At 40.2% G+C, this 27,223-nt stretch overlaps 1 protein-coding gene and 1 long non-coding RNA gene across 2 annotated transcripts in view; one reads left to right on the top strand and one right to left on the bottom strand.

Moving 5' to 3' along the window:
- The window catches only part of TAF3 (TATA-box binding protein associated factor 3), a 134,363-nt gene extending 108,743 nt beyond the window's left edge, over positions 1–25,620 (top strand). The window contains exons 4-7 of the mRNA XM_012741236.2: positions 1,208–1,290; positions 20,572–20,815; positions 22,760–22,866; positions 23,621–25,620. Of these exons, the coding sequence (XP_012596690.2) occupies positions 1,208–1,290; positions 20,572–20,815; positions 22,760–22,866; positions 23,621–23,735 (549 nt within the window). The 3' untranslated portion in view covers positions 23,736–25,620. The remainder of the gene's footprint in view (positions 1–1,207; positions 1,291–20,571; positions 20,816–22,759; positions 22,867–23,620) is intronic.
- On the bottom strand, positions 25,350–27,023 carry LOC142864362 (uncharacterized). The gene is made up of 3 exons (XR_012914913.1): positions 26,688–27,023; positions 25,955–26,107; positions 25,350–25,427 (listed from the first exon to the last, which is right to left on the bottom strand). It is a non-coding gene; the product is annotated as an uncharacterized LOC142864362 (long non-coding RNA).
- Positions 27,024–27,223: the final 200 nt, after the last annotated feature.

Raw genomic sequence — 27,223 nt, 5'->3', positions numbered from 1 at the left:
GGCATTGTGGGATAAGTTCTTAATTCCACAAATACCTGTTGGGCACCTCCTGAACAGAAAATGGTCAAAGCAGTAGATCTTGAGCGATGGTGGATTTAAAGAAAAAAAACTCTAGGAAGAGACAGGTAAATATACATATGAGAAAATAGATTTGATCCATGTGTAATATATTGGCTTTATAATGTAATATATTGAGCATTATTTCATATATTCATTCCCCTTTGGAACCACTACACTGTTCTGTTATGATTTAATTCTTAAGTTTGGAATACATAGATCAGTGGTTTGCAACTAGTTGTCAGTGACTAGCAGTGACCTACTGGCATATAGTACCCCGAGACCAGAGATGTTAAACATCTGGCAGTATTTGGGACAGTCAGTGAACCATCCCACCGAAAACACCACTCAAACCCGCATTGAAAAACTCTGATATAGATAGTAATTTGGAACTGCAGAGCTTTTGTTCAGTTTTTTATTCAGAATACGTATTGTACCATAAGACCTCCAAACCAAAAATTGTGAAGATGCCCTTTAACATCATGCTTAATTTGTATATTCCCTTTCTGACTAATATCTCAAATATTTGTGAGGTCTTCAACTTATTGAGCAGTCATTGCATTCACTGAGAATCCTTTCTAAAAAGAGAATATACTTTTTTTTTCTTTTACAGCATTTCGGATTGTTTTATTTCTAGCCAAAAATGGAATAGTTTAATGCTGTAATTATACTGGTGTTTCGGTTTTCTCATTTGATAATGCAAACGTAAGAGGAGTTTAATGTTTGTCAAGTACCATAAATAAATGCTTTTATAGGGGAGATAGCATTGCACTTTTTCTATTTATGTTAATCTAGCAATTACTTAAATGCCCCACCAAATGATCTAGATATCAATCTTTGGTAAAAAAAAAAAAAATTCTAACAATATAATTAAATTCAAGAAATTAACCCAAACTAATAAAACAGAAGCTACTACCATATTTACATAATGCGATTAAAGTTCATAGAATTTCCAGTGATGGCAAGACATCTTCAGTTGTTGAGAAACAAAAACATAGAATAGCCCAGATTGTTTTTGTGTGCAGCATTTTAACCATGTTTGAGGCTTAAACTTAACGGAGTTTGTGGAGATGGGAGAGTAGCTGAAGAGGTAGGAGGTACTCTTGTTGCTGAAAACTCTTGCTGAACTCTGTTGTGCTCACTTCCACAGATAAAAGTGGAACCAGTCATCCCAGCCCCGAGTCCAGTTATCCCCAGATTAACCCTCCGAGTCGGTGCCGGCCAAGACAAGATGTAAGTACCAACGCTCTGATCAGTAACACCAGTGCAACTCAACCTTCTCTGTCCCTCCTAATGCACTTAGAACTCTACAGACCTTTTCCAGGTATGAACACATAGGGGTAAAGCTTTCTTTTGAGAATGCTTACTTTTCAGGTTTTTATTGGTTTCTTCCACAGAGTAAGTGCTTTTTGCTCTATTAAACACAGAGGATTCTTTTCTTCCTGTTCGTTTTCTCTTTTTTAGAAACCAGCACGTAACATTGTTTCTGCGTAGTGTTTAAGGTCCTGGTTATCTGAAAACTAAACTATGCGTTAAACGAACTAACAGCCATTTTACACTCAGGTGGATGTGATGATGTTCAGCCTCTTCAAGTGCCTATTACCGATCACCATGACAGAGAACAAAGATTCTCCTTTTGTTCAGATGGCAAATGGCTTTACTCTGTGCCTATAAAACAAAGCTATTGCCAAAGGCTTGGCGAAACCATATGTCATAGTAACAACTAATGTCTTAGTTGTCCATTTTTTTAAGAGATTACTAGAAATATGATCCCTATGTTTGCGGTTTATTTGTCTTAATTTTCATGGAATCATATCAACCCACATTTCTTTAAAGTAAATTAAGTTGGATATTTCTCTTTTATTCATTTTTGGGTAAGCATTAATGCCTACAGAGTGCTCTTACATGATCTTAGTAAGGTAATGAAACATTGATTTTTTTTTTTTTTTTGTAAATCATGTTGAAAACCATTCTCCTTGTTCTAAAAGCATATTATGTGTGATTTAAATAAAATTCACTAGCTAGAAGTATTGGTTTACACCCTTGTTTTTTCCCAGTATGCCTAAAAATGGAGTTTACGTTGTAATAAGTCAAATATTGTGTAGAAAATGGGCTTACAAGACATTCTGTTTCCATTCAGTTTTTAGCGGTAAAAGTGAGAGTAGGACCTGTGAATTTATTTCGTAGCTAGAATAGAGAACAGAGAATTTACTTTGTGTTCTGAGCGGTCCATTTCATCTTAAAGTTAGTGTGTATTTTATGCTGCTGCTTCCATCAACCCCAAAAGCAGTGCGGAGACAAGTTGGCCAGTGCATGGTAGCAGGGGAGCAAACGTGGTTTTCCAGGGGAGCGAACACTGCTCTGAAGATTTAAAGGAGAAAATCCAGATGGTTTGTATTTTTCTCACCTAAACTCTCTGGATAATTTCCACACTACTTTTTGTGGTTGTGTGGTAGATACCTAGACATTAGGTGTTCATACTGCTGACAGGCTTAGAAAATGCAACAAAAATGCCGCAGATTCAGCTCTTTTTAAGCCAGCTGTCTGGAGTGCCTGGTGCCTTCTGTCTTACCTACAAACGTTTGAATAATGTCCTCGTCCCTCACCCAGCAGAGCTCAGAGCAGACCCAACCAAAGTAACTCCTCTGCCATCTCCTTGGAAACTCTCCATGTGAGCTCATTTCTCTAAAGGGAAGATATTCATCCTTCAACGATACTTTTTTTCTCCCAGTTTACACTTATTCCTGATTTCTCGGCTCACCAGTACTTAGCTTTACTCCCACACAGAAGTTTGGCTTGTCGATTCCCGTTTGAGAAATAGGTTTGTGAAAAGGCATTGGTAGCTGTTGATCAAGACATATGTGTAGGCCGGGCGCAGTGGCTTACGCCTGTAATCCCAGCACTCTGGGAGGCCGAGGCAGGAGAATCACTCGAGGTCAGGAGTTCGAAACCAGCCTGAGCAAGAGCGAGACCCCGTCTCTACTATAAATAGAAAGAAATTAATTGGCCAACTAATATATGTAGAAAAAATTAGCCGGGCATGGTGGCACATGCCTGTAGTCCCAGCCACTTGAGAGGCTGAGGCAGGAGGATCGCTTGAGCCTAGGAGTTTGAGGTTGCTGTGAGCTAGGATGACGCCATGGCACTCACTCTAGCCTGGGCAACAAAGCGAGACCCTGTCTCAAAAAAAAAAAAAAAAAAAAAGACTTATGTGCACATATGGTAGTAATATTTATTGGGTGTCAGGCAGATGAAAGGGGGAGGAGGGGATGGGTATATTCACACCTAATGGGGTATGGTACGCACCGTCTGGGGGATGGACATGCTTGAACCTCTGACTCAGGTGGGGCAAAGGCAATATATGTAACCTAAACATTTGTAGCCCCGTAATAGTCTGAAAATCTTTTTAAAAGGCATGGAAGTTATATTCACCTCATCTGCCCATAAGCATCTTTCAGAATAGTCGTTGTATTGACTATTTTTTCTATTTTTTCCTCTCAGTAAATCACTCATACGCATTAAATATTGGAAGATGTGAGAAATATATCCTCTTACTCTGGAACAAAATGTCCAGTGTCAGGGAAATTATAATACCCAGACATTCTAGACAAATTGGCCTTGCAAGTATAATATTATGTATCATGTAAACATCCAGATATTTAGGCAAATAACAACCATATATATGAAGGATAATTTGACCAAAGGCAGATGCAAGAAAATCCTTATAATGAATAAAAGAGATAAATTAAGTGAAATATATTTTAAATTAAAATGAGAGAGACAAAGAAAGAGGCCCAAGTCACATAATCATAGAAGTTTATATAAAATAAAATATTCAGTAAAGTACTTTCTATGTTTTGGTCTAATCCAGGGATCAGCAAACTATGGCTCATAGGCCCAGTCCAACCCACTGCCTATTTTTGTATGACCTGCAAGCTAAGAATGGTTTTTACAGTTTTAAATAGCTGAAAAAAAAAAAATTAAAAGAAGACTATTTTGTGCCACATGAAAATTACATAGCATTCAAATTTCAGGACTCTTTGATGGTGGTCGTATGAGGATACATGGCTTGTCCCACTGCAGTGATCATGAAAAAGAGGCGACAGATTCGTGTAAATGTGCCTTTGGTCGCTCAGTTTGTGTGTTGGGGTGGGGGGTGATCCTCTTTTGAAGTGAAATTAGTGAGCTGACTCGGACTAAAACAGAGGAGTCTGGACAGTCCAGAGGTGGGGGATGTTTACTGCTACAGAACAGTCAGAGAGCAGTCTTTTGAAATTAGGAGCAAAAAGAAAAGGCTTTACAGGGTTCAAATTATACCCTCTCATTGGAAGATCTTTAAGACAATGTTTAGTTTCTAAGCCTTAAGTAAAGCAGTTATGTCTTCTGCCCTTGATCCAGAAAAGTACTTTGAGGTTGGATGTTTCCTTTGTTCTCTGTTATTGTTCCTTGAAGCAAGACAGAGGTAACTGTTTTTCCCTCGTTTTTCCCTCGATTTGACATTCCTGAAAACTGTATTCTTAGGGGGTCCATGGTGAGTCCAGCACCTTCTCTGAATAGTGTTAAAATTCAAGGTGGCTTTCCAAGGCCCTCACGTTCCTTTAACAGGTCTGCCAGTAATGGGTAGCCGGAGTTCCCTGTAGTCTGTACTGAAGATGAAACCAAAACCCTAACCCTGGAATATAGTCTCAGCAAAATATATAGTCTCAACACCTATAAGTATGAATAGGGAAACAACATATTCAGGTTCATTGCTGAAGCAGTCAAGTCTCACCTTGATGCCACAATAGCAAGTGGGTTTCAGCTTGCCCACCTGCCTCCTGATGTCCCCTTATGCCTGGTCACTTTTTCTAATTAATGTCTCATTACACATTTGATCAGGTGATACAGGCACCATTTATGGTGCCTTTCAAAGAACAGCATTGATACCCGTGATGATTCTAAATGCCCTTTGACTGAGAATTCACAGTACGAATTCCGTTTGCCAGATTTAGCCATTTTTTCAAAATATACTAATTATGTTGAGATGCTCTTCAGGGACCACTTTACTGCTGGCAATTAAAGTTTTATTTCTGTTGGCATTTTGATTTCTGGTGGCAATTGGACTGATTTCGTACCATTCAGTAGTTTTCCATTTGTCAGCCCTCTCCTGCTAGAGACGCTAAAAATGTGATGCTTTCCTTTTTAGGTCATTTATTGTTGTTGTCGCAGTTCACAGAGTTTAGCTTATACCTGGTGGGGGCTTTCTAATAGTTATTTAACTATTTCTCTGTACAGTGAAAATGGGAGCTAAATCTTTGCTTGGTGATCTCCAGAAAAACTAAATATTTATAGGTATTTCTTGTCTTCGACTGCTCTAAACTTTGCCGATTAATACTTTTTGACAATAGAAATAGAGAATAATCATGGGTAATTATAAAAATAAACATTTAAAATATTTTTAAGGAAAATAAGCATTTTATATTTTAAAGTGTAGCAGGATTTAGCCAAAAGATATTTAATAGGGTAGAACATGTATAGTGATATTTCAGTGAAAAATTCTTTAGAGAAATAATAGCAAATGTTTTTAATCCCACTTTCTGCATTTACCTTTCTATACTTGAAATGTTTTTTATTCATATCTTTTTTCCAGTCTAAACAAATTTAGGGTAACTTAAAGAGAGGACACACAGTAAAGTAGGAAAGAGAAATAGGAAGCTAAGGTCAAAGAGAGGAAAAAAGCAATTTATTTGACATCAAACAGGATTATAGCTTCCTAGCAATAAGGGCAAAGAGTGAAACCCACTTTTAAAATGGAAGGTGCCACTCAGTTTTTCAAGAGAGGCACAGTGTTTCAAGGCACTAGATTTAAAATTTAATTTCCTTATGGAGCCAGATGACAAGGACTGCATCCTCCATAGTAGTCCTCACAGCTGATCCAAAGGCAGTTTTTATTGGCTGTTTCTCGAACCAACCCCTAACCGGACGGAGAGCTTGAAAGCACAGCTCAGCACAGATGGCTCTCCAAGGGGCCTCCCCGTCTCTAGCTGGAGCACTCCTGTGTTCTTTGGGCATTGTGTCCATCAAGACTCTTGGTGGAGCTGGGCGCAGTGGCTCACACCTGTAATCCTAGCACTCTGGGAGGCCGAGGCGGGCGGATGGCTCAAGGTCAGGAGTTCAAAACCAGCCTGAACAAGAGTGAGACACTCGTCTCTACTAAAAATAGAAAGAAATTAATTGACCAACTGAAAATATATATAGAAAAAATTAGCCGGGCATGGTGGCACATGCCTGTAGTCCCAGCCACTCGGGAGGCTGAGGCAGGAGGATCGCTTGAGCCCAGAAGTTTGAAGTTGCTGTGAGCTGGGCTGACGCATGGCACTTACTCTAGCCCGGGCAACAGAGTGAGACTCTGTCTCAAAAAAAGAAAAAAAGACTGTTGGTGCCAGGTAACAGAGTCCCGAATGAAGCTGGCTTAAAGAGGAAGAATGACAGGGGTAGACTTGACTCGGGGTCAGGCATCTGCAGGGCTCCTAGAGCACAGCTAGGACCCTGCTCACTCTCCTGCCCCCTACCTCGCCTCTGTGTGGTACAGAGTCGGTCCATGTCGCTCGGGGCTGATGTGGTTCTTCAAGGCCATCGTCCGGGGTGAAGCATCCCCGTCAGTCCCCCTGGAGGACTGCGGCAGGGAGACAGCCCTGGCAGAGGAGTGATGGTAGGTTCCAGAAGGAAAGGTGGCTCTCTCACCACAGTGCGGGATGAAGGGCAGGCAGAAACCACCTACATACTTTATTTTTAGTTAGGGAGATGCAGTCAGATTTCGTATTTTTATAAAAACGTGCTGAGGAAGCAGGGCGAACAGTTTGTTGGTTCACAAAATGGTACTTTAGAAGGGAAATTCCAGAGCATCATCCTGTCAGACTTGGAAGCCCTTTTGATCTTCTATTTTTAATTTGTTTTCCTTCCAATATAATTGTCTGCTTTTGGTTAAAAAAAAAAAAAAAAGTATTGATAGTTTTGTTTTTCCCTGATTAACTTGTTACTGAAACTGAAACTGTTTTTTCCTGATTAACTTGTTACTGAAACTACATTTCATAGGTATTTTGCTTATGTTAGAAGCTAAATAACAAGAATAATGACCCCCCCCAAAAAAAGATCTTAAGAATGACTGTTTAAAATTCATAAATGACATTTAAAATAGGTCATTTAAATTTTCAAATATAGTCATTTAAAAATTTTAAATGACCTATTTTTAATGCTAGGGAAAGATGCTAACATTACAAATGAAATCTCCTAGCACAAGCCTTTTAATTTAATCAAGTCCCATTTATTTATTTTTGTTGTTGCTGTGATTGCCCTTGATGTCTTCTTCATAAATTCATCGCCTAGGCCGATATCTAGAAGAGTTTTTCCAACATTTTCTTGTAGAATTCTTATGGCTTCATGTTATCCATGTTGAATTAATTTTTGTGAGTGGTTAGAGATATGGATCCTGTTTCAGTCTTCTACATGTGGCTATCCAGTTTTCCCAGCACCATTTATTGAATAGGGGTTCTTTTCCCCAGTATATATTGCTGTCTGCTTTATTAAAGATCAGAGGGCTGTATGTGGATGGTTTTATATCTGGGTTCTCTGTTCTGCTCTATTGGTCTGTGTCTCTATTTTTGTGCCAGAGTTTCTGCACAGCCAAGAAAATAACAGAGCAAATACACAACCTAGAGAATGGGAGAAAATATTCACATGCTATATATCTGATAAAAGGCTAATAACCAGAATCTACAAAGAACTCAAGCAAATCAGCAAAAAAATCAAACAACCTCATTAAAAAGTGGGCAAAATACATGAACCAATGTCACTAATCAACAGAGAAATGCAAATCAAAACCACAGTGAGGTATATCACCTAACCACAGTGAGAATTGCTTTTATCAAAAAGTCCCAAAACAATAGTTGCTGACATGGATGGAGAGAAATAAGAACACTTATTTATCCACTGCTGGTGGGACTGCAAACTAGTACAACCTCTAGTGTAAAATATTATGGAGATTCCTCAAAGAACTAAAGTACACCTACTGTTTGATCCAGCAATCCCACTACTGGGTATTTACCCAAAGTAAAAAATGTAATTTTATCAAAAAACACCTGTACTCTATTGCAGCACAATTCCCAATCACAAAGATGTGGAATCAACCCAAGTGCTCATCAAGTCATGAGTGTATTAATAAAATGTAGTTATGTGTATACCATGGAGTACTACTCAGCCATACAAAACTGAATTGATACCTTCTGCAACAATCTGGATGGAACTGGAGGCCATCCTCCTAAGTGAAATATCTGAAGAATGGAAAAACAAACACCACATGTACTCACTATTAAATTGGAACTAACTGATCAGCACTCATGTGGACAGATGGAAGTGAAAGTCAATGGAAATCGTGCAGGTGGGAGGGGGAAAAAGGGATGGGTGAAATCATACCTAATGGGTACAGTATACTCTGTCTGGGTGATGGGCACCCTTAGAACTTTGACTCAAGCAGTACAAAAGCAATCCATGTAACCCAAACCTTTGTAACCCCGTAATATTCTGAAATTTAAAGAAAGAAAGAAATTTTCCAGCAGCTGAATAACTGTGACAGAGGTTACGGGTTGTATATATTATTCTTGCTGCCTTCCTGTACTTACAGATTCAATGGTCCCAAACCCACGTATCTCAGTCATAATTCCAAGCTACCCCCCAGAGGAAGTAGGTAGTTAAAATGTTCTTATTCAGTCTTCAGCCCTTTTGTGCTTTTTCCAGACAAGGAGTTTTGGACCTCCTTATCTTACTCTCTCATTTCTACTGGCCTAGACTTACGATGAGGTCTCTAAATTTAATTTTTTCCCCCCCTGGCACACTGTAGTTTATTCATTAACGCCAAACATGCAACATATTTAAGAGAAAAAATAGTATACTGTCAGAAAAACTGGCTTTAGGTTTTAGGAAATACTTTTACTACACAGTAAAACAAGTGGAAAGATTATAATCAGAGCATTTCCATCTTACTTGTAAACAGTCACAGCAGTTTTTACGTGGATGCCACATTAGAAGACTTGGGGGAAATTTACTGGGTTCCATTCTAATGCAATTAGAGCTAATTTTGTTCTTTAAATGAATAAAAGGTCAGCTAGTAAATCTAGCTTATCTTGAGTCCAGACTTCAATAAATTGTTTTATTTAATTTGTTGTAAAAGATCTTATCCTTAATGGGCCTAGGTCTTATTAGTTCACTTAGGTTTTAAAATATTTATGACCACCTTTTTAGATATGATTTGAATGATAGTTGGAAAGTTTCTCTCTGCAGTGTTATCAGGGTCCAGGATCACTAATTGTGTGAATATAGGAAGGTACTTAAGATTTGTTATCAAGAAAAAGCTGATGTGAACTTCCAGAATTTAAATGTTCTTTAACCTGTGACAGGCAGAGATAATTTAGCTGCATCGTGGTAACCTGTTGGATACTATCTGATTATAATTTCCCCTGAAGATCAAATGACTCACATTTCTGGCATTTAAATAAAGAATATGTACCTATTGGTGAAAACACTTAGGCACTCTTATTACCAACAACATAGAAATTTTAAATTCTTTGCATTGTATTATTTCCTTCATTTTACAGCCCTATAGTATATTCGGATACTACAGAAGGATTTTAGATGCATGGCATAACATTTCTTCTCGATAACCACTTCTGCCTTTGTAGCTGATAAAGTGGGTATTCATGCCTCTGCAGGACTTCTCTGATAGAATATTTGCAATTTCTTTAAGTTTTATAGATGAGGTCTTGCTCTGTCACCCAGTAAAGTAGCATGGTCATAGCTTGCTGAAGCCTCCAACTCCTGGGCTCAAGTGATCCTCCCACTTCAGCCTCCCAAGTAGCTAGGACTACAGGCACACACCACCATGCCCGGCTATTTTTTTTAAAAGTTTTTTTTATAGAGACAGGGTCTCTCTATGTTGTCCAGCCTGGTGTCAAACTCCTGGCCTCAAGAGATCCTCCCACCTTAACCTCCCATAGTGCTGGGATTACAGGTGTGAGCCACCACTCTAAGCTCCAGCATTTCTTTAACATCTCAGCATTTGGTACACTGGACTCCAGAGGTAGGTAATATCAATTAGATAAAAATGAGGTAGTGACTGGTACTGGTCCGTGATCCAGCGTTTGAAAAATAATGTTCAAAGTTTATTATAATTAAAAGGCCTTTAAAATTATATGTTTTCTAAAAGACCCAGTTAAAATTAACTATATATATCTTTAAGGGAATTGTGTTAGTTTTGTTTTAGATTAACTATTAGAGTACTTCTGGCTCATGTTAGGCATTCACCTGCTTTTGAACATATCTCTAATGTATGTTATGACGCAATTGAGAAACAGTGATGGATGTGTATATGGACGTGCGAGTTCTGCCAAAACGCTGAGGAACGCTGAGAGTCGTCAATGCTGTTAGGCTCATTTGTTCTAAATTAAGGTGAACAGAATGAGTAAGTCACAATTGTAAGCGGTAAATAGCTACGTTCCAATTTTTTCATCAAACCATTCAAAGCCAAATGAGTAAGGCAGAATATCTGGCTACTTTTTTTTATTGTTTTCATTATTTGGCTTATAAGTAATACAACGAAGTTTGTATTTGCCTTACATCGAAGCTACTTTCAGAGTACATGGACAGGGTAGATTTTAAATTACCTCCACTGCTTTCTTCTGGCCTTCCTAGCAGGAACTGTTTTTCTGTATGCGTGCATGCATCTGCAAATCAGTGCGTGTGCTTTAAAGTATCGTTGTATCATTTTAAAGAAAGAAACTCAAAGAAGACAAATAGCTCTTGAATAAGACATACGTTTTCAGATCGTCTGGCGTTTGGCTGTTCTGCTTATCTGCGCTCCCCATAATAAAATCTAAATTAAAACAACTCAGAGATTACCTATCAATCCCCTGCAGGGCCGAGTTACTGATACCTACCGATACGGGAGGGGGGAAGAGGAGGAGCTTCCCGTGGTGCTTTAGAGCAGCAACACCCACACCAGAAACCTGTTTCGTGGAAGACAATTTTCCGCAGCCTGGCGGTGGTGGGGAGGATGGTTTTGGGGGTGATTCAAGTACATTACATTTATTGGGCACTTTATTTCTATTATTATTATATTGTCACTAGCCACTCACTGATAAGGTTTTGATAGGAGTCTCCAAGCCATTGATTTATGATGTTCTCTTCGTGTCAAACCTCTCTGCTCACGGCATTGTGCGTTTGCAGCCGCTCCCCGGCACTAGCATCCCCGCCGCGGCTCCACCTCAGATCACCAGGCGTTGGACTCTCACAAGGAGCTCGCAGCCTAGATCCCTGGCGTGCGCGGGTTACAGCGGGGTTCGCGCTCCTATGGGGATCTAGTACTGCGGCTGATCCGACAGGAGGCGGGGCTCGGGCGGTGATGCAGGTGACGGGGAGCGGCTGTCAATACAGGTGAAGCTTTGCCCGCTTGCCGGCCGCTCACCTGCTGCTGTGCGGCCCGGCTCCTAACAGGCCACGGACCAGAGCCGGTCCTCGGCCGGGGTAGTCCTGAGCTCGTGTTCCACAGCTGTCCTCAGGAAAGGGAAGGCGTGACTGACTGCCATGCTTTCCTCACTCGTCCCTCCAGTCTTTTGCCGTCCTTGACGTTAGAGGATTCGTGTGCTAGGAAACACGTAGAGGAGACAAGAGGACCAAGACCTAGAGCAGCTCTCTGAAACTCACAGCTTACGTTCTCGATTCAGGCTTTTGCGTGCTTGGGAGCTGTAGTGACCTTTTCTTTTGTTTTCTTTTTCTTTGTAATTTTTTTTTTTTATTTCAGCATATTATGGGGGTACAAATGTTAAAAGTTATGTATATTGCCCATGTCTTTTCCTCTTTCTTTTAGAATGATCCTAATCTTACTGTGAATCCGAAGTCAGTGTAATCATTTCAAAAGTCTTTTCTTGCCTCATAAGAAAGTTTAGAAACTTGCTGATGTGTTTGCATATATATATAATATATGTGTATATGTGTATTTTTTGCTTCAAACTCCCTTGGACAGCTTTTTTTTAATGAATCTTTTTGTTCATAAAAGTTCTTTAAATCCTAAAGCAAATACAATGATTGCTCATTAAATATGAATGTTTCTTGTAACTAATTTATTATATTTGTTTGAAGTATAGAAAAACACATCTTTTTATTTCATCTCATATTTTACAATTTAAACATTGCATATGTTTTTTTTTTTCCTCCAAACAAATTGTTAGAATCCTCTGTCCTTTCATTTTGGAATGTCATTTTTGGTATCAAAGATATAATACTAAACAGACAATCTATAAGGAGAATGACCCTGCAAGGGTCAGGTGTATGACATAGATGTATGTCATATGTCACACACACACATACACATACACGTATATGGAGTCACTTCTTTAGCCTGTACAGATTCACATATATTAATATATATATATATAGTACATATATAGATTTATCACCTGCTTGATCTCTGTATATATATATATATATATTCTATATATATAGCTTATATATATGTTTCTATGCTATTTACAAAGGAAGATAAGAATTCATGTAAAAGCATGATGATTTTTGGTGAAGACTCAGCAGCTATTTTCAAATTTTAATATATTTTTGAGTAGTAATGTTGAATTTCCCAAGCATGACTTCAGTAATAACTGAATTTTATAACATTCCAGTAAGATACAAATCTTAATCACAATCTTGTTCATTTTTCAAGTTCACTGAATATCTCCTTATTGCTTTTAATGTTTTCAAATAACTTGGGATGTTATTTGATCCTAAAAAACTGTAAAGGGATATCTTTTGTGGTTAACTTGCAAACTTTACCATATTTTCATGTAAAATCATCTTTTACTAAGTAATCACTCCTCCTCCTCTGTAGACCATAGGCTCAGGGCTCCTGAAAGTGAAGTCTCATCCATGATGAATGTTCAGTTTCGTTTGGCTTTGCTGTTTCTTACCAAAAGCATCCTCTTGTTTGCTGGAGAGAAGGAAGAGTCTTTCTGAAATCACAAAATCTTTTAGAAGTTCTGACTCCAGAGAATTTGATTCTTGAAAAGAACCCTCAGAGTGCCCAGACTCGTAGGGTTTATTTACATTTTTTAAAAAAATGATCTGCATTTAACAAATATTAATTTTGATTATGTACCTAATATAACTATGTCAAGGGAAATAGATTTGATAAAAACAAATTTGAATTAAATATTGATTCTCTTCTCAGGAACGTAAGCGTAAATATCACTATAAAAGGTAGGAAGTATTAAAGGCTAGAAGAGATACATTTAAAATCATATAGAAGTTTGCAGTGATTACTCCCAGCTAGGAAGGATTAGAAAGGTTTGGGGAAAGTGTAATTTGAGCAGAGCCCTAAAGGATTAGTAAAATTTGGAAATGGAGAAATGTGAAGAAGAAAAATAAAAGCAAAGGTATATCAAGCCAAATAACTAATGCATGGTTTCCCTAAGAAATTTCCATAGTATTCTATTGACATAGTAGTTCGTATGTGCCCTAGATTTATCATGTTTTATGATCCTAAATCATCTGGATGGAATGCATATCACTAACATTTCTGAAAAGGTTTTATTAATATTTTCAGACATAAAAGAGAGAATAGTACATTTTCGTATACCTGTCACCTTGATAAGATTTAACAGTTATCAAAATTTTGCCATACTTGCTTAATCCTTTTCTTCTTTTTATCACTTAAGGCATTTCCAAGCAAATCCAAACCTAATGTCATTTCACCTCTGTATTCTTCAGTATGGAGCTCTAAAAATATGGTTATTTTCTTATGTAATCATAATGATATTATCATACATAAAATATATGAACATTTTCCTTGTTATTATCTAATGCCTAGTCTATATTTAGATTTCTTCCCTTGTCTCAAAAATAGCTATAGCAGTTTGTTTGAATCAGGATCTAACCCAGACTGCTACTTCTTAAGCACTTTTCTTCTAGAACTGGTCATTCTGCTCTGCTCTGCACGCCCACACCCCTCCTCCTTTTTGCCATGTAATTGACTTGTTGAAGAAACAAGATCATTTGTCCAATAGAATGTCTCACTTTCTGGATTTGTCTGTTTACTTCCTTGTAGTGTCATTTAAAAATTGTTGCTCTGTCCTATAAGGGCATTTAGCTCTAAAGACTTTGTTAGATTCAAGTTCAGCTTTTTGCCAAGGATGTTTTGCTGCAATATACTTCTTAGTACATCACATCGATAGGCACTTAATGTCTGGTCGTCACAGTCAGTCATTTCACTGGGGAATGATAGATTTTTAAAAATTGGGCCATTCCTTTTATTTATTTGCTGAAATCATTCACTAAAGGTGAATTTTTCTTTAATGAGTACATATATATTGTTATATATATTACCCTGAAATATAGTTCATATAGGAGTGCTGGGATAAATGCTGCTGCTTTTACTTGCCAAGGAGTTGATGGGGTTGGTATGTTGATACTGCAGTTACCTCCAGTAGTGATCACTGGGTTTTGGAAAAGCTTTCTCTCTCTCTCTCTCTCTCTCTCTCTCTCTCTCTCTCTCCCCCTCTCCACCCACCCCTCTTCCTCTTCCTTGTCCGCTCTCCTTTTTTCTCTCTGTCTTTTATGCGTTTTCATGTTCAGATTGACCAGTGAGAAACTCCTTCATGTTGCCTACTAGATTTCGATACAGCCCCATTTGTGTTTGGTAGCTTTCTTACTTTCTGGTACAAAAATGTTCCAGGTTTGTCTTATACAGTTCCTGTATATTCTTGCATATTTCCACACACCTGGAATTGGCCACTCCTCTGAGGACTGGCTAGTGAGGAGTGGTTTTTAGAAATCACAGTCTGGCACTAGAGTTGCCCATTGCTACTAGGATGTCATTACGTCTAAGCCTTTACAAGGGACAGAACTAGGAAGTAGGTAGGTTTGAAAAGAAAAGAAAAAAAAATTATGACCTTGTACTGATATTTTCAATTCAGATTTTACATTACTGTTAAACCTCTTTAAATTTATCTCTGCATCTTTAACATTGCAAATCTCTGGTCTTATGAGCATTATCATAATTACTTACTTGCTTATTCTACCAGCATATATAAAATAGTCTGAAAGCAATAGCACCACTATTACTGCTACTACTAAGATTATTGAATGAAGTTAAACATTAAGTTTTTTTTTCTGCATGGTGATATACATTGAGGTTCATTCACTTCCATTTACTTTTGATTCATAGGCAATGTTCCTAAAATTTATTTATCTGAATATAGAGACCATCTGCCTTACTCCAAAGCCTAAACTATGTAACAAGATATATCCAGAGAAGTTTAGCTTTCAGCGTTTTTTTCCCTTTACACTCCTTACCCTCTCGGTTACCATTTTGCTTTCTTTTTTATTGTTGCTATCCTTCAGTTGTATCTTTTTACAAATAAGGGGAAATGTGCATCACTTATTGCTTATCTGAGTATTAATTAATGCCCCTTTAGGGTATTTTACAGATTTTGGACATTTGACAACAGAAGCATAATCATTTGAACATCTCTTGGAAATGAAGAGTCTCTAATGGCTATATTTTCCTCTAATTACTTCATGCAATTTGTTTCCTTTTTCAAATAGGTCATGCCTGCATTAAAAGATAAAATGTTTGCTACTTGATATGTACTTGGGCTATGACAAAATAAAATAACCGTTTTATGAGATGATGCAAATATTCAAGAGGCAAGCCATGCGCTTGAGGAATTAAACCCATTTATAGTTATGTTATGATTACATGAATGCTAAAATTTGAGCTATGAGGATCAAGAAGAATAAGGAATAATGATTAATTTGAAGAATCAACATAAAACTAATTTTCATAATTGTCTTTGGGTATTTGTTCCTTTTTTTTTATTTTTTTTTTATTTTTTTTTTTATTTTTTTATTTTTTTTTTTTTTTTTGAGACAGAGTCTCGCTTTGTTGCCCAGGCTAGAGTGAGTGCCGTGGCGTCAGCCTAGCTCACAGCAACCTCAAACTCCTGGGCTCAAGTGATCCTTCTGCCTCAGCCTCCCGGGTAGCTGGGACTACAGGCATGCGCCACCATGCCCGGCTAATTTTTTTTATATATATATCAGTTGGCCAATTAATTTCTTTCTATTTATAGTAGAGACGGGGTCTCACTCTTGCTCAGGCTGGTTTTGAACTCCTGACCTTGAGCAATCCGCCCGCCTCGGCCTCCCAAGAGCTAGGATTACAGGCGTGAGCCACAGCGCCCGGCCTTATTTGTTCCTTTTGATCAAATCTGAAATATAGAAATGACTACATTATAGTTTAGCATCTTAAGTACTAATACTCTAATTTCTCCCAAATTCTGAATATTTATTTATATATCTAAGTCAGATAAATTGAATACTTGGCGTGTTCGTTTTCTATTTCCACATAACAAGTGACCCTAAAACTTAGCGACCTAAAGCAATAAACATGTATTACTTCCCAGTTTCTTGTGGGTCGGGGATTTGGGTGGCTCTGGCTCAGGTCTCTTGCCGAGCTCTGACTGGGACTGCAGCACCCAGAGGCCTCCCCGAGGCTGGAGAAGCCACTTGGGGCTCACATGTGTGGCTGTGTTAGCAGGAGGCTCCCCAGGCCTCTTCCTGAGGCAGCTTCAGCATCCTCACGACATAGCAGCTGGCTTCCCCCAGACAGGGTGATCCAAAAGAGACCAAGGCGGAAGCCGCAGTATCTTTTATGACCTGGCCTCGATGGTCATGTGATTATTTTCACTGTGCCCTGCCAGCCATTCAGCCCAGCCCGTTGAGTGTGTGCTAGGACTGCACAGGTGTGGGAAGGGCAGGAGGCCACCTGCCACACTTGGGCTTAGTGCTTGCGAGGCTTTTATTAATAATAAAAGAAAGCAAAATAGGAAGATTGTGTGTGTGTGTCACTGAGCTAAGTATGAGGTTTCATAGTAACATTATTGTGAAATCTCAGTTGTCTGTCTTTATTTGTTGTGAGGGATTAGTTTAAAATACAACATGGGAATTTGTTTCTAAAGACGGACTATATTTCTGAGATTGATTAAAAATTGAAATCTGAAGAAGAAACATGAATTGTTGCATAAGGAAAAATATTTTTTGATCAAAGTGTTTTTTTTTTTCTCCCAATCATTGAGGAACTTCCCTGTTCAGAAGTTTCTGTAAAAACTCATGGACATGATTACACTAGTTTTTACCTGTGGCATCATTTTGTTACCATTTAAAAATGGCTGTTCACTTTTAGGAGTAAATAAGTAAGCCATTGTGAGGGAACTTTTGAACTTTGTGTGCGGTTTAGTGGCCAGTTATTCAGACTTTGATAATTTGGATTACTGGTTTCATAGTGTTTGCACACAATAGCTGAATAATGAGGATCATTAAACTCCCTGTGCAGACATATCCAAATTGTGTTTGCCTCTAACCTCGGAGGCTCTGCGTGGCTGGAAGGTGAGGGCTGGCTCTTTATTCGCTTGTCAAGCTGTGAGTTTGCATTACAGGCCAAGCAGCTCATGACCCCATTCTATTTATGTCCCTGTTTTGTCGTGGGGAAAAACAGGTAAAGGAATCCTGCCGAAAATCCCTCCTTCCGCACGCTTTTATGAATAACGCCAGTGTTTATAGCAGTTAGGGCGCTGTGATCAAATCCTCCAAAAGATATAATGTTAGCAGCATGCAGCCATTGTGGGCCGCAGCTGTGGGCGGTGTTGGGTTCTCAGGGAGACGCTGCTCATTCAACAGAAAGCTCTGGAGCAGAACTTACTCCGCGATGAAATGGGAGGGAAAAAGTAATGCTTCAGGGAGAGAAACGTGGAGAAGCAAAGCGCTGTCTAGAGGCATGAGACAGTAAAGATTGGCAGTGAACAAGGCCAATAGGAATCCAAAGTGATTTTTATAGCCAGGTGACGTTAGGTGATGATAGTGATCTCACTGGGCAGGAGAAATTATATCATTCTGTTATGTGTTATTCTGTAATGTTCAAAACCGAAGAAATAATAAGAGGATTGTTTTTAAAACTGTGTATCAGTTACTGCAAAAGTAACTTAGAAGCTAAAATCAAAATAACTTTCAAATTCTAGTGAATTCTCTCTTGAATTTCAAAGGAGTTGGAGGCCGGGCGCGGTGGCTCACGCCTGTCATCCTAGCACTCTGGGAGGCCGAGCCGGAAGGATCACTCAAGGTCAGGAGTTCGAAACCAGCTTGAGCAAGAGCGAGACCCGTCTCTACTATAAATAGAAAGAAATTAATTGGCCAACTAAAAAATATATAGAAAAAATTAGCCGGGCATGGTGATGCATGCCTGTAGTCCCAGCTACTCGGGAGGCTGAGGCAGGAGGATTGCTTGAGTCTAGGAGTCGGAGGGTGCTGTGAGTTAGGCTGAGGCCACGGCACTCTAGCCCGGGCAACAGAGTGAGACTCTGTCTCAAAAAAAAAAAAAGGAGTTTGGAAAAAGCTAGTCACTTTAGTGCCCATGTAATGCCAGTCTAATCCCTTGAAAACAAAAAGTTAGGATAAAAGTTTGTCTTGTCAATACTGAGTATCTGGGTACTTCAATGTTTTTCTGTTTACTAAGGAAATTTGAGTGAGAACTATAAATTTATTTAATTTAAAAGGAATAATTTTATTGAACTGAAAGAGAGGCATTTTGGAAGGATTATTATTATAAGAATTATTCTTATCAAAATGCCATTTTTCTAAATTGAAAAATAAGAATAGATGTACAAGCAGATATCTCTGAGATTTTAGGTACTAACCCATATAATGGGTCATCAATTTGTTCATATTTAAGCCACTCTCACGGACACCATTAGCAGGCCACATAGGTAAGAAAGAAATCCAAGAAAAATAGGAAGAAAATTAAAGAGGATTGGAAAAGAGTCAGGGAAGGCAAATATTATAATAACATTCATGATGTGTTTGGTATAGCTTAAAACAACTGAAAACCATTTCCAGACGACAGAATGGAACCTTCACGATCAGATTATTCTTTGCGCCAGTGTGATAAACGCATCCCTGGTGTGAGAATGACTAGGTAGATGAGGAATGAGGATCCATGTTGGCAAACAGAAATCTCAGGGCTCTTGGAACTCATTACATAGTATGGAAGGAAGGTAGGTGGGAAGGTAGGAATAGAGAAAATTAGCCTATAGTTTAAAATATTTTAAACAGATAAAAATGTTCAAAAGTAAAATAAATTGTTTATAGATGAGTTCTCACTGCAGCAGTGAGCATTATGCTTATAAAAGGTGATGAATATTTATTACAGTGCTGTGTTTAAATATTGCATGTAATCTAGAGACAAGTAAGATACAAACCTCACTCTTAAAAAACGTACTGCCGGCCGGGCGCGGTGGCTCACGCCTGTAATCCTAGCTCTCTGGGAGGCGGAGGCGGGCAGATTGTTTGAGTTCAGGAGTTCGAAACCAGCCTGAGCAAGAGCAAGACCCCGTCTCTACTATAAATAGAAAGAAATTAATTGGCCAACTAATATATATACAAAAAAAATTAGCCGGGCATGGTGGCGCATGCCTGTAGTCCCAGCTACTGGGGAGGCTGAGGCATGAGGATCGCTTGAGCCCAGGAGTTGGAGGTTGCTGTGAGCTAGGCTGACGCCACGGCACTCACTCTAGCCTGGGCAACAAAGTGAGACTGTCTCAAAAAAAAAAAAACAAAACAAAACAACAAAAAAAAACGTACTGCCTACTGTGGACAATCAAAACAGCTTTGCATACAGTTGGGACACAAGGCAGCTGCAGGCAGTATATTTCTTTGGAAAGATCCAAGACTATGAACCAACCTTGAATGACCCCCCCCTTGTCGGTCACTCATATTTTCAGGCTTATTTCTGCCAGTAGTCTCCTAAATCACGATGCTCTTTCCCTGTTTTTCTCCTGCTGCTGTTCTCTCCCTCTTTCTCCTTCCCTCCAAATTAACTCGGTTAGCCCACAACTGAAAATGCCTGTATCGTCCCTGGCTTCTGGCCTCAGTTTATAATTCCTTCACTTGCCCTGTTTCTTCTTTCTCTTTCCCTCCCTTTTCGTTGATACCCCATATTTCCCCACGTGTGCCTTCCTTCTTCCCACACCACAGAGAACATTACTGTGCTGTTTTCTTGATATAATTTTAATTGGAAGGCTGGGCGCGGTGGCTCACACTTGTAATCCTAGCACTCTGGGAGGCCGAGGTAGGTGGATCGCTCAAGGTCAGGAGTTCGAGACCAGCCTGAGCAAGAGGGAGACCCCTGTCTCTACTAAAAATAGAAAGAAATTATCTGGCCAACTAACATATATATAGGAAAAATAATTAGCCGGGCATGGTGGTGCATGTCTGTAGTCCCAGCTACTCGGGAGGCCGAGGCAGGAGGATGGCTTGAGCCCAGGAGTTAGAGACCAGCCTGGGCAACTTAGCAAGTAATGCTTATGTTTTGCGTTTCTGATAATGTGTTTTGAGTCGGATTATCCTTGTTCTAACTTTTTTTCCCTTCTCTCTTTTCCTTGGCAGCGTCATCAGCAAAGTGGTCCCCGCCCCCGAGGCTAAGCCTGCGCCCTCCCTGAACCGGCCCAAGACGCCGCCCCCGGCCGCTGCGCCCCTGGGCCCCGGCCCCGCGCACGTGGGCCCCGCGCCAGCGCCCGCGCCCCTGGCCCCCGCCTGCCCGGCGCTGCTGTCCCTGCCCGGCCCCGCGGCGGCCGGCAGCGCCAAGGCCCCGGTGCGGAGCGTGGTGACCGAGACCGTCAGCACTTACGTGGTGCGTGCAGCCCCCCGCCCCCGGTGTGCGTGGCTTCCGCTCGACAGGTGTCCTGTGTGTGGTTACCAAATTTCAGAGGCAGTTCTTCCCGCCAGCAAAGCATCTTCACTGCGCTGTCCGGGTTTGGGCCGCGAAGGGTCAATACTGCTGCGCTCGTGTGTTCGGCCTTCATAAGTAATGGCAGAGCGCTGTTCTCCTTTATATTGTTTTGGAATATGACTATATGCATATACACAGCAGTATCGGTGCATAAATACAGATGAATGGTGGTGTTTAAATCCCACATTGAACTTCCTGATCAAGCAATTAAACCATTCACTTTAGAGTATAGGGCATGGTGGCACACACCTGTAGTCCCAGCGACAGGGAGGCTGAGGCAGGAGGATGGCTTGAGCCCAGGAGTCGGAGGCTGCAGTGAGCTATGGCCATGTCTCAGCATGGTAGGGAAAAATTAAAAACAAAAAACCAAATTTTTTTTTAAAGAGTGCAATTTATGTCATGTACACAGATCTCATGACCCGGCTGGTATTTCTAAGTAACAGCGCCAATCTCAGTATTTCGTTGGCTAAGGTCCAAACTGTACCAGGGCTTGCATGTCAGATGGAAATGAACTTTTAGACCACAGAGCTTCCTGAGCACCCAAGTGGGACTTCACAGTGTAAAACCCACCGTGTGGAATGAGTCCGCCTTGTGCTGGGACTGTTTTTAGGTATTTTTTTCTCCCACTTAGTATGAGGTCTTGTTCAAACCCCGAATTCAATCTAGTAATGCAGTGTTTATGCAGATGTGTTTTTAGGGCGATGTAGAGTAACACAAGCACGTGACACAATGTTTAAGGCCCGTGGAGGCAGTGACATAGCTGTGACTGCCCAGTGTGCAGCCCGGGATAGCGCCGGTGCTTGTGACTAGATACTGATGTGGTCAGTAGAATGAAACATATATAAACATACATACACCTCCGATACACCTGTCACACACAAAGCCTTTTTTTTTTGTATATCTAGTCAGTGTTAACACTTAGTAGCATATAGGAAGAGAGTAGACCTTGCAGAGTAAACCTAATGAAATGGTATATGCTATCTTATCGCAAAAACTTTTGAAAATTACCTTTTACTTACTGCTGGTTTTGAATGCCCATCAGAAAATTATTTCCTCCAGGTTGATTTTGTTAATGCACAGTTTGAGGAAGTGGTATAGCGCTTCCTATGTAGAAGTGAGAACTGCTACTATGTAGAACTGCTAAGTTAAGTAGACTCTAGAGCATACAGAACTTGCAAAAAAATAACGTTTCAACGTATAGCTCTTTGGCCTCCTGAGTGCCTTATTTCATTTGCCCTTTAGTTGACTGTACTTAACTTAAAATGTCATAAAGGGAATGGAAAGTTACTTAGTAACAACTCTTTTATATCCTTGATCTTATCAGCTAGTTCAGGAGGAGGGTTGGCTAATCAGTAATAAGGAGATGCGTGCACATTTGGCTGTATGTATTAATTCCAGGCCTATGAGTGAGTGTGATTGAAGAAAGTATATACAGTTGAGCTCTGTAGCTTTCAAAAATAACAATTGTTACTGCCATAAAGACCCTAATCATTAAGAATGTATGTGGTTGTAGGATTTTCTACATGAAGGAAGTTACAGGTCATATCGTTCACAGAGATTATTATAAAATGCTTTGTTTTTTACGACTTACAAAAAAGAGTTTGGAATATTCATTAGAAGTGTCTTATCGTTGAACACTTGGCAGTTTTCTTTTCCACATGATTCCAGAACAGTGACGCCCGTGACATGGCTTTAATCAAAGTGCTCGTCTGCTGTACTTTTACGGTTACGTTTGTCTGTTTGGTAGGTGTACGGTGTACAGTAATAACTCTTACCTGGCCTCTTTCTGGTTCTTTCTCCCCCATGCGGTCTCCGGCTTCGCCCCTCCCCCTGGGAAAACATCAGATCCGGGACGAGTGGGGCAATCAGATCTGGATCTGCCCCGGGTGTAACAAGCCGGACGACGGGAGCCCGATGATCGGCTGTGACGACTGCGATGACTGGTACCACTGGTGAGTGCCCGGAGCGGCCGCCACGCAGTCAGGACTCGGGTCCCTCCCGAGAGGAGGAATGCCCCAGGACAGACTAGTGCCTTCGCTAGTTCGGCTCAGGACAGCGTACAGACCAAAACCCCAGAGCCTGCGGACTGTAATTAATTACACAAACAGAGTCTTTGGAATTCTGAATATTTTGCTTAGCTTCGCATTTAAAAAAAAAAAAGAAAGAAAGAAAAGAAAAGGCAATTCAGAGGTCTCCCTTTCCTTCCTTTCTAGTCATGTTCTGTAAGAGGTGCAGGACTTGACAGAGCCTTTAAAGAGGTAACCCCTCTGTGAGCACGGTACAAAGACAGCTCGTCTGTCTGTTAAACCTCTTCAGCGTTTCCCCAAAACCGAAGAAGCTCAACCAAAATGTGCGCAGATCATCTCATCGTATCTTTGAAGTGTCAGGTACAGAGAGATAGCAGTCTGTTCAGTTACGATGTGGGACATCCATATGGTAAACACAAAGCTGTTGCTCAGAATGACGCTGGTCCTGCCTGACAGGGCCGTGGGCTAATTAATGTTATTAATCAATCAGCTAATGGAAGAGGCCTCATGCAGTGTAGTAACCCCCAGGCCCGCCACAGAAACTAGAGCCGTTTGACTTTGATTTCTGGTCAGTCTGAGACTTTAAAAACTATTTAAACACACCAACAGGAAAAGAACACACACATATATATAAAACTTTTGTTTGTCTGATTTCCTTTCTTTTTTTTCCAACGTGCAGGCCCTGCGTGGGAATCATGGCTGCACCCCCCGAAGAAATGCAGTGGTTCTGCCCCAAGTGCGCCAACAAAAAGAAAGACAAGAAGCACAAGAAGAGGAAGCACCGAGCACACTGACGTCCACCTGCACGCGGCCGGACCCCTTCCCTGGCTCCTGCGCAGGAGGGGAGCCGTGTCATTCCGCCGCCCGGCTGCCCCCAGTGCCCAGGATGGTGTCTGAGCCCGGAAGACGGAGGGCAGGGACCAGCCACCCTTCCCCTTCCGAAGCGAGTCGGCCTGCGGCTCCGCGGTGGCGAGACGGAAGGAAAGCCAACACCCAGCTGGAGGTGCGGTGGCAGCAAGTGTTACTAATAAAAAGGCCGTGCATCTTCCCTTTGGATTTTTTTTATTCTCTCCAGGGCCTTTTCATGAAGGTATTAGATGAGAAGATAATGTGTAAACTGCCTTGACTGTGATTTAAGGATGATGCCCTTAGTCTGTATACAGTTTTCAGCCCCCTTCCCTCTTATAGTAAGATAATCATAATTAACATAAAAGAAAACTCCAGTTGGAGGATTGGTAAATATTTTTGTGATAAGAATATATGAAGCTTCCCTCCCTCCCTCCTCCCCCCACCCCACCCCCCGCCCCCGTTTTTAGTACTAACATGTAAAATGTTCAGGCTTTTGTGAAATACCTTATATTTTTTAAGAAAAAGGTTTCTATCATGTCCTGTTTGCTTTGTGCAAATTATTTTTGTTTACTCTAATGTATTTTATATCTCTGTTGCATTCTTAATTTTGCCCTTTAAAAACTGCTGGAGTCTCTTCTCACTGCTTGTACATTTCATCAACTTGTATAAAAACTCTTCATACTAAAAGATTTCCCCTCATGTAAATAATAAATATTTATGAAGTAGTTATTTTTAAAATTTTTTTATCGTGTTTAATTCTGGCTTTCTCTGAAATCCGCTGCGATTTCAGCCATGTCTGTAATTACGCTGTATATAAGCAAAGAAGGCTAGAGAAAAAGAGCCATAGTTCAAAGTAATTTACCTTGAGCTAAACCTGTGCAGTGCCCAAAAACATTGTGGGGGAAAAAGGCCCTAGCAGTTGGAAGAAAAACAAGGCAATTTAAATCTGTAGTTTATGATTTGAAATTGTTTTGTTTGTTATCTTGCTTTTGTAAATTTCTTTGACGTTTGTTAAAAGGACATGTAGGTTCCACAAAAGTAAAAAAAAAAAAAATAACAAAAAACATATACTGTAGCATTTTGTGTTTATATTGTTTTATTTCTACAAATCTGTTCGTTGATATTGTGCTTTAAGGCTGAAATGAAGTATATTATGAATTTTTTTTAAAGAAAACTCATCAAATTTCAGGGTATCACAAAATTTTATTATATTACTATACTGCCCACTATTTATTATATGTTATAGATGTCTGAGAGGTAAACCAAATATTTTATTTTTAATGTAAAAACATCAAATTTAACTTTATTAGCATATTTTAGCAACTTTGGAATAAATATGGACTTTTACTTGATTTTGAAATAATCCCAATTTGGGCCCGTGTGATGGATCTCTTGAATGCTAGAATATGGGCTTTGAACCTAATACAAATATATTAATAGAAAATGTGATTTTTTTAAATGCCAAGTAAATTGATATTAGTGTATGAATTAGTCATATTTTAAAACGTATTATGTGGTTAGAGAAATGTGGTTTTCTGCCATGAATGTTAAATTGCAAATCAGTGGAAATGGAGTAGACCTTTCGAGTACAGGATACCATTGCCCTTCTTGTTCCAGAGGCCAGACTTTTTCTATCCCTGCAAAAAAGAAAAAGAAAAAAAAAAAAACAAAGCATCTATGTTGAGATATGTGGTTTTTGTTTTATTAATTTGAGATCGTTCTAAATACTTTATACAATATTTTCACATGCACAAATATACCCGGTAGTGCTTTTTGGAGAGGGACGAGGGGTGGGGGAAGTGCAAAATAAAGATTATTGGCTATTTCATAGTTTGCTTTTCCATTTTCTTTATTTAGGATTTAGTTCCCTGAGGCATGGTCAGTGGATCTGGAGTTGCCACGTTTAAGTGAGCAGGGCACGCCACTGCAGAAAGAATGGAGTGCCTGTATATAACTTTTCCCCCAGTCCCACTGTCTGAGAGACTCCAGCCCATGCTACATTTAAGGAATTTCAATCAGTTTGTTGTCCCTTGCTATTTCATGGTTGCTTTCCTAAATCCAGTTCATGATTTTATAAATGGTCTTTGCAATAATAAAACCAAAGAATCATTTTCAGGGGGCTGGATGGCTCGAGGGATTAGTAATGGAATACAGAGCCCTTCACCTCTAGGTCAGTGAGTCGGATCCAGCCCGGGTCACTGGAGACCAGAAGTCGTCACCGTCTTACGACTGTTCAGTGGCCTGTGTGAAATGAACCGGTGGTCCCCGTCTCCACTGGGTGGCTGCCTGTGACACCAACCAAAGGAAGCTCGAGAAACTGCAAAAAGAAATGTGGATTAGAAAATAAAACATCTGTGTCACACAGAAAAGTTGGAAAGTTGGGCATAGTAGCCGTCCTCCATAAAGTGACACTGAAAGAAAAACCAACCTAACAGACACCGCAGACATTGCAAAGACAGTAGAGACGAATTTACTTTTTTCCTTCGTGAAGTCAAACAGGATAGGCAAAGAGAAAGCTTTACCCTGGGCGAGTGGGGAGAGAGATAAATGGGAGATGATGATTTATTTAATCAGGAGGAAAACTTCAGGCGGCCCAAACAATAAGGGAAAAAAATGGGTTCTGACTTTTGAGAGAGAAGGAAATCACAAAAGGCAGCAGGAATTTGAGGAGCTAGTGAGCATCAGATGCATAGGAATGAAAAGTATTTCCCTTTGGAGGGTTAGAAGTTTTCCAGTTGGAAGTAAAATTGTGACCTGTGCGAATTTATCCCGGCGCTATCATTGGAATAGCATCACCGCTTGATTAAGAGAGGCAGTCGGGGGGGAAAAAAAATTGTCCCGGCTACTGATCTCACTAGAGGAGATGGTATTTAAGAAACTGAGAGACCCTCACTCACGGGAAACTGAGAAGCTCTTCTGGTGCGATAATCCGCCTTCGGAGCCAGGTGTGGCTGGCAGAGTGTCATTTCTGCGGCCAACAAGGTGTTCCTTTTCCAAAGGTGTCTGCAGCTAAGCACGGTGGGGGTCCGCCGCCTGGTTTGTGGCTCCAAACGTCCCGAAGAAAATCAGAGGGTATCAGAGTATCCTGACTTTGTCGGGCTTTTTGCAGAGATAAAATATAATGCATTACTCTCCTGTATCAGCTACACCGCCTTTGTTCCCCGTTCAATGGGACGATTAAACAAAGACCTGCTAACCAAATGAAAGTATAGAATGAACTCGGAGATACGGGGACCTCGCCACCGCGCATGCCAATGAATGAAGTTCACCCACAGGCGTGCTGGCTAAGTTTTCAACACAAACAGTGTCACGGCCAATCTCTCTGGATCACAGCAGGTTGGAGTCTGAAAGTGGATGAGTTACCTCGACTGAGGAACGAAACAGATAATGTCCCGAATAACGCCTCTCTCCACAACGGTGTCAGTCACTCTGT

Source organism: Microcebus murinus, chromosome 25 (assembly GCF_040939455.1).
Source record: "Microcebus murinus isolate Inina chromosome 25, M.murinus_Inina_mat1.0, whole genome shotgun sequence".
Taxonomy (NCBI): domain Eukaryota; kingdom Metazoa; phylum Chordata; class Mammalia; order Primates; family Cheirogaleidae; genus Microcebus; species Microcebus murinus.
The sequence above is the reverse complement of the archived record's forward strand: the minus strand, read 5'-3'. Positions and strand labels throughout refer to the sequence as shown.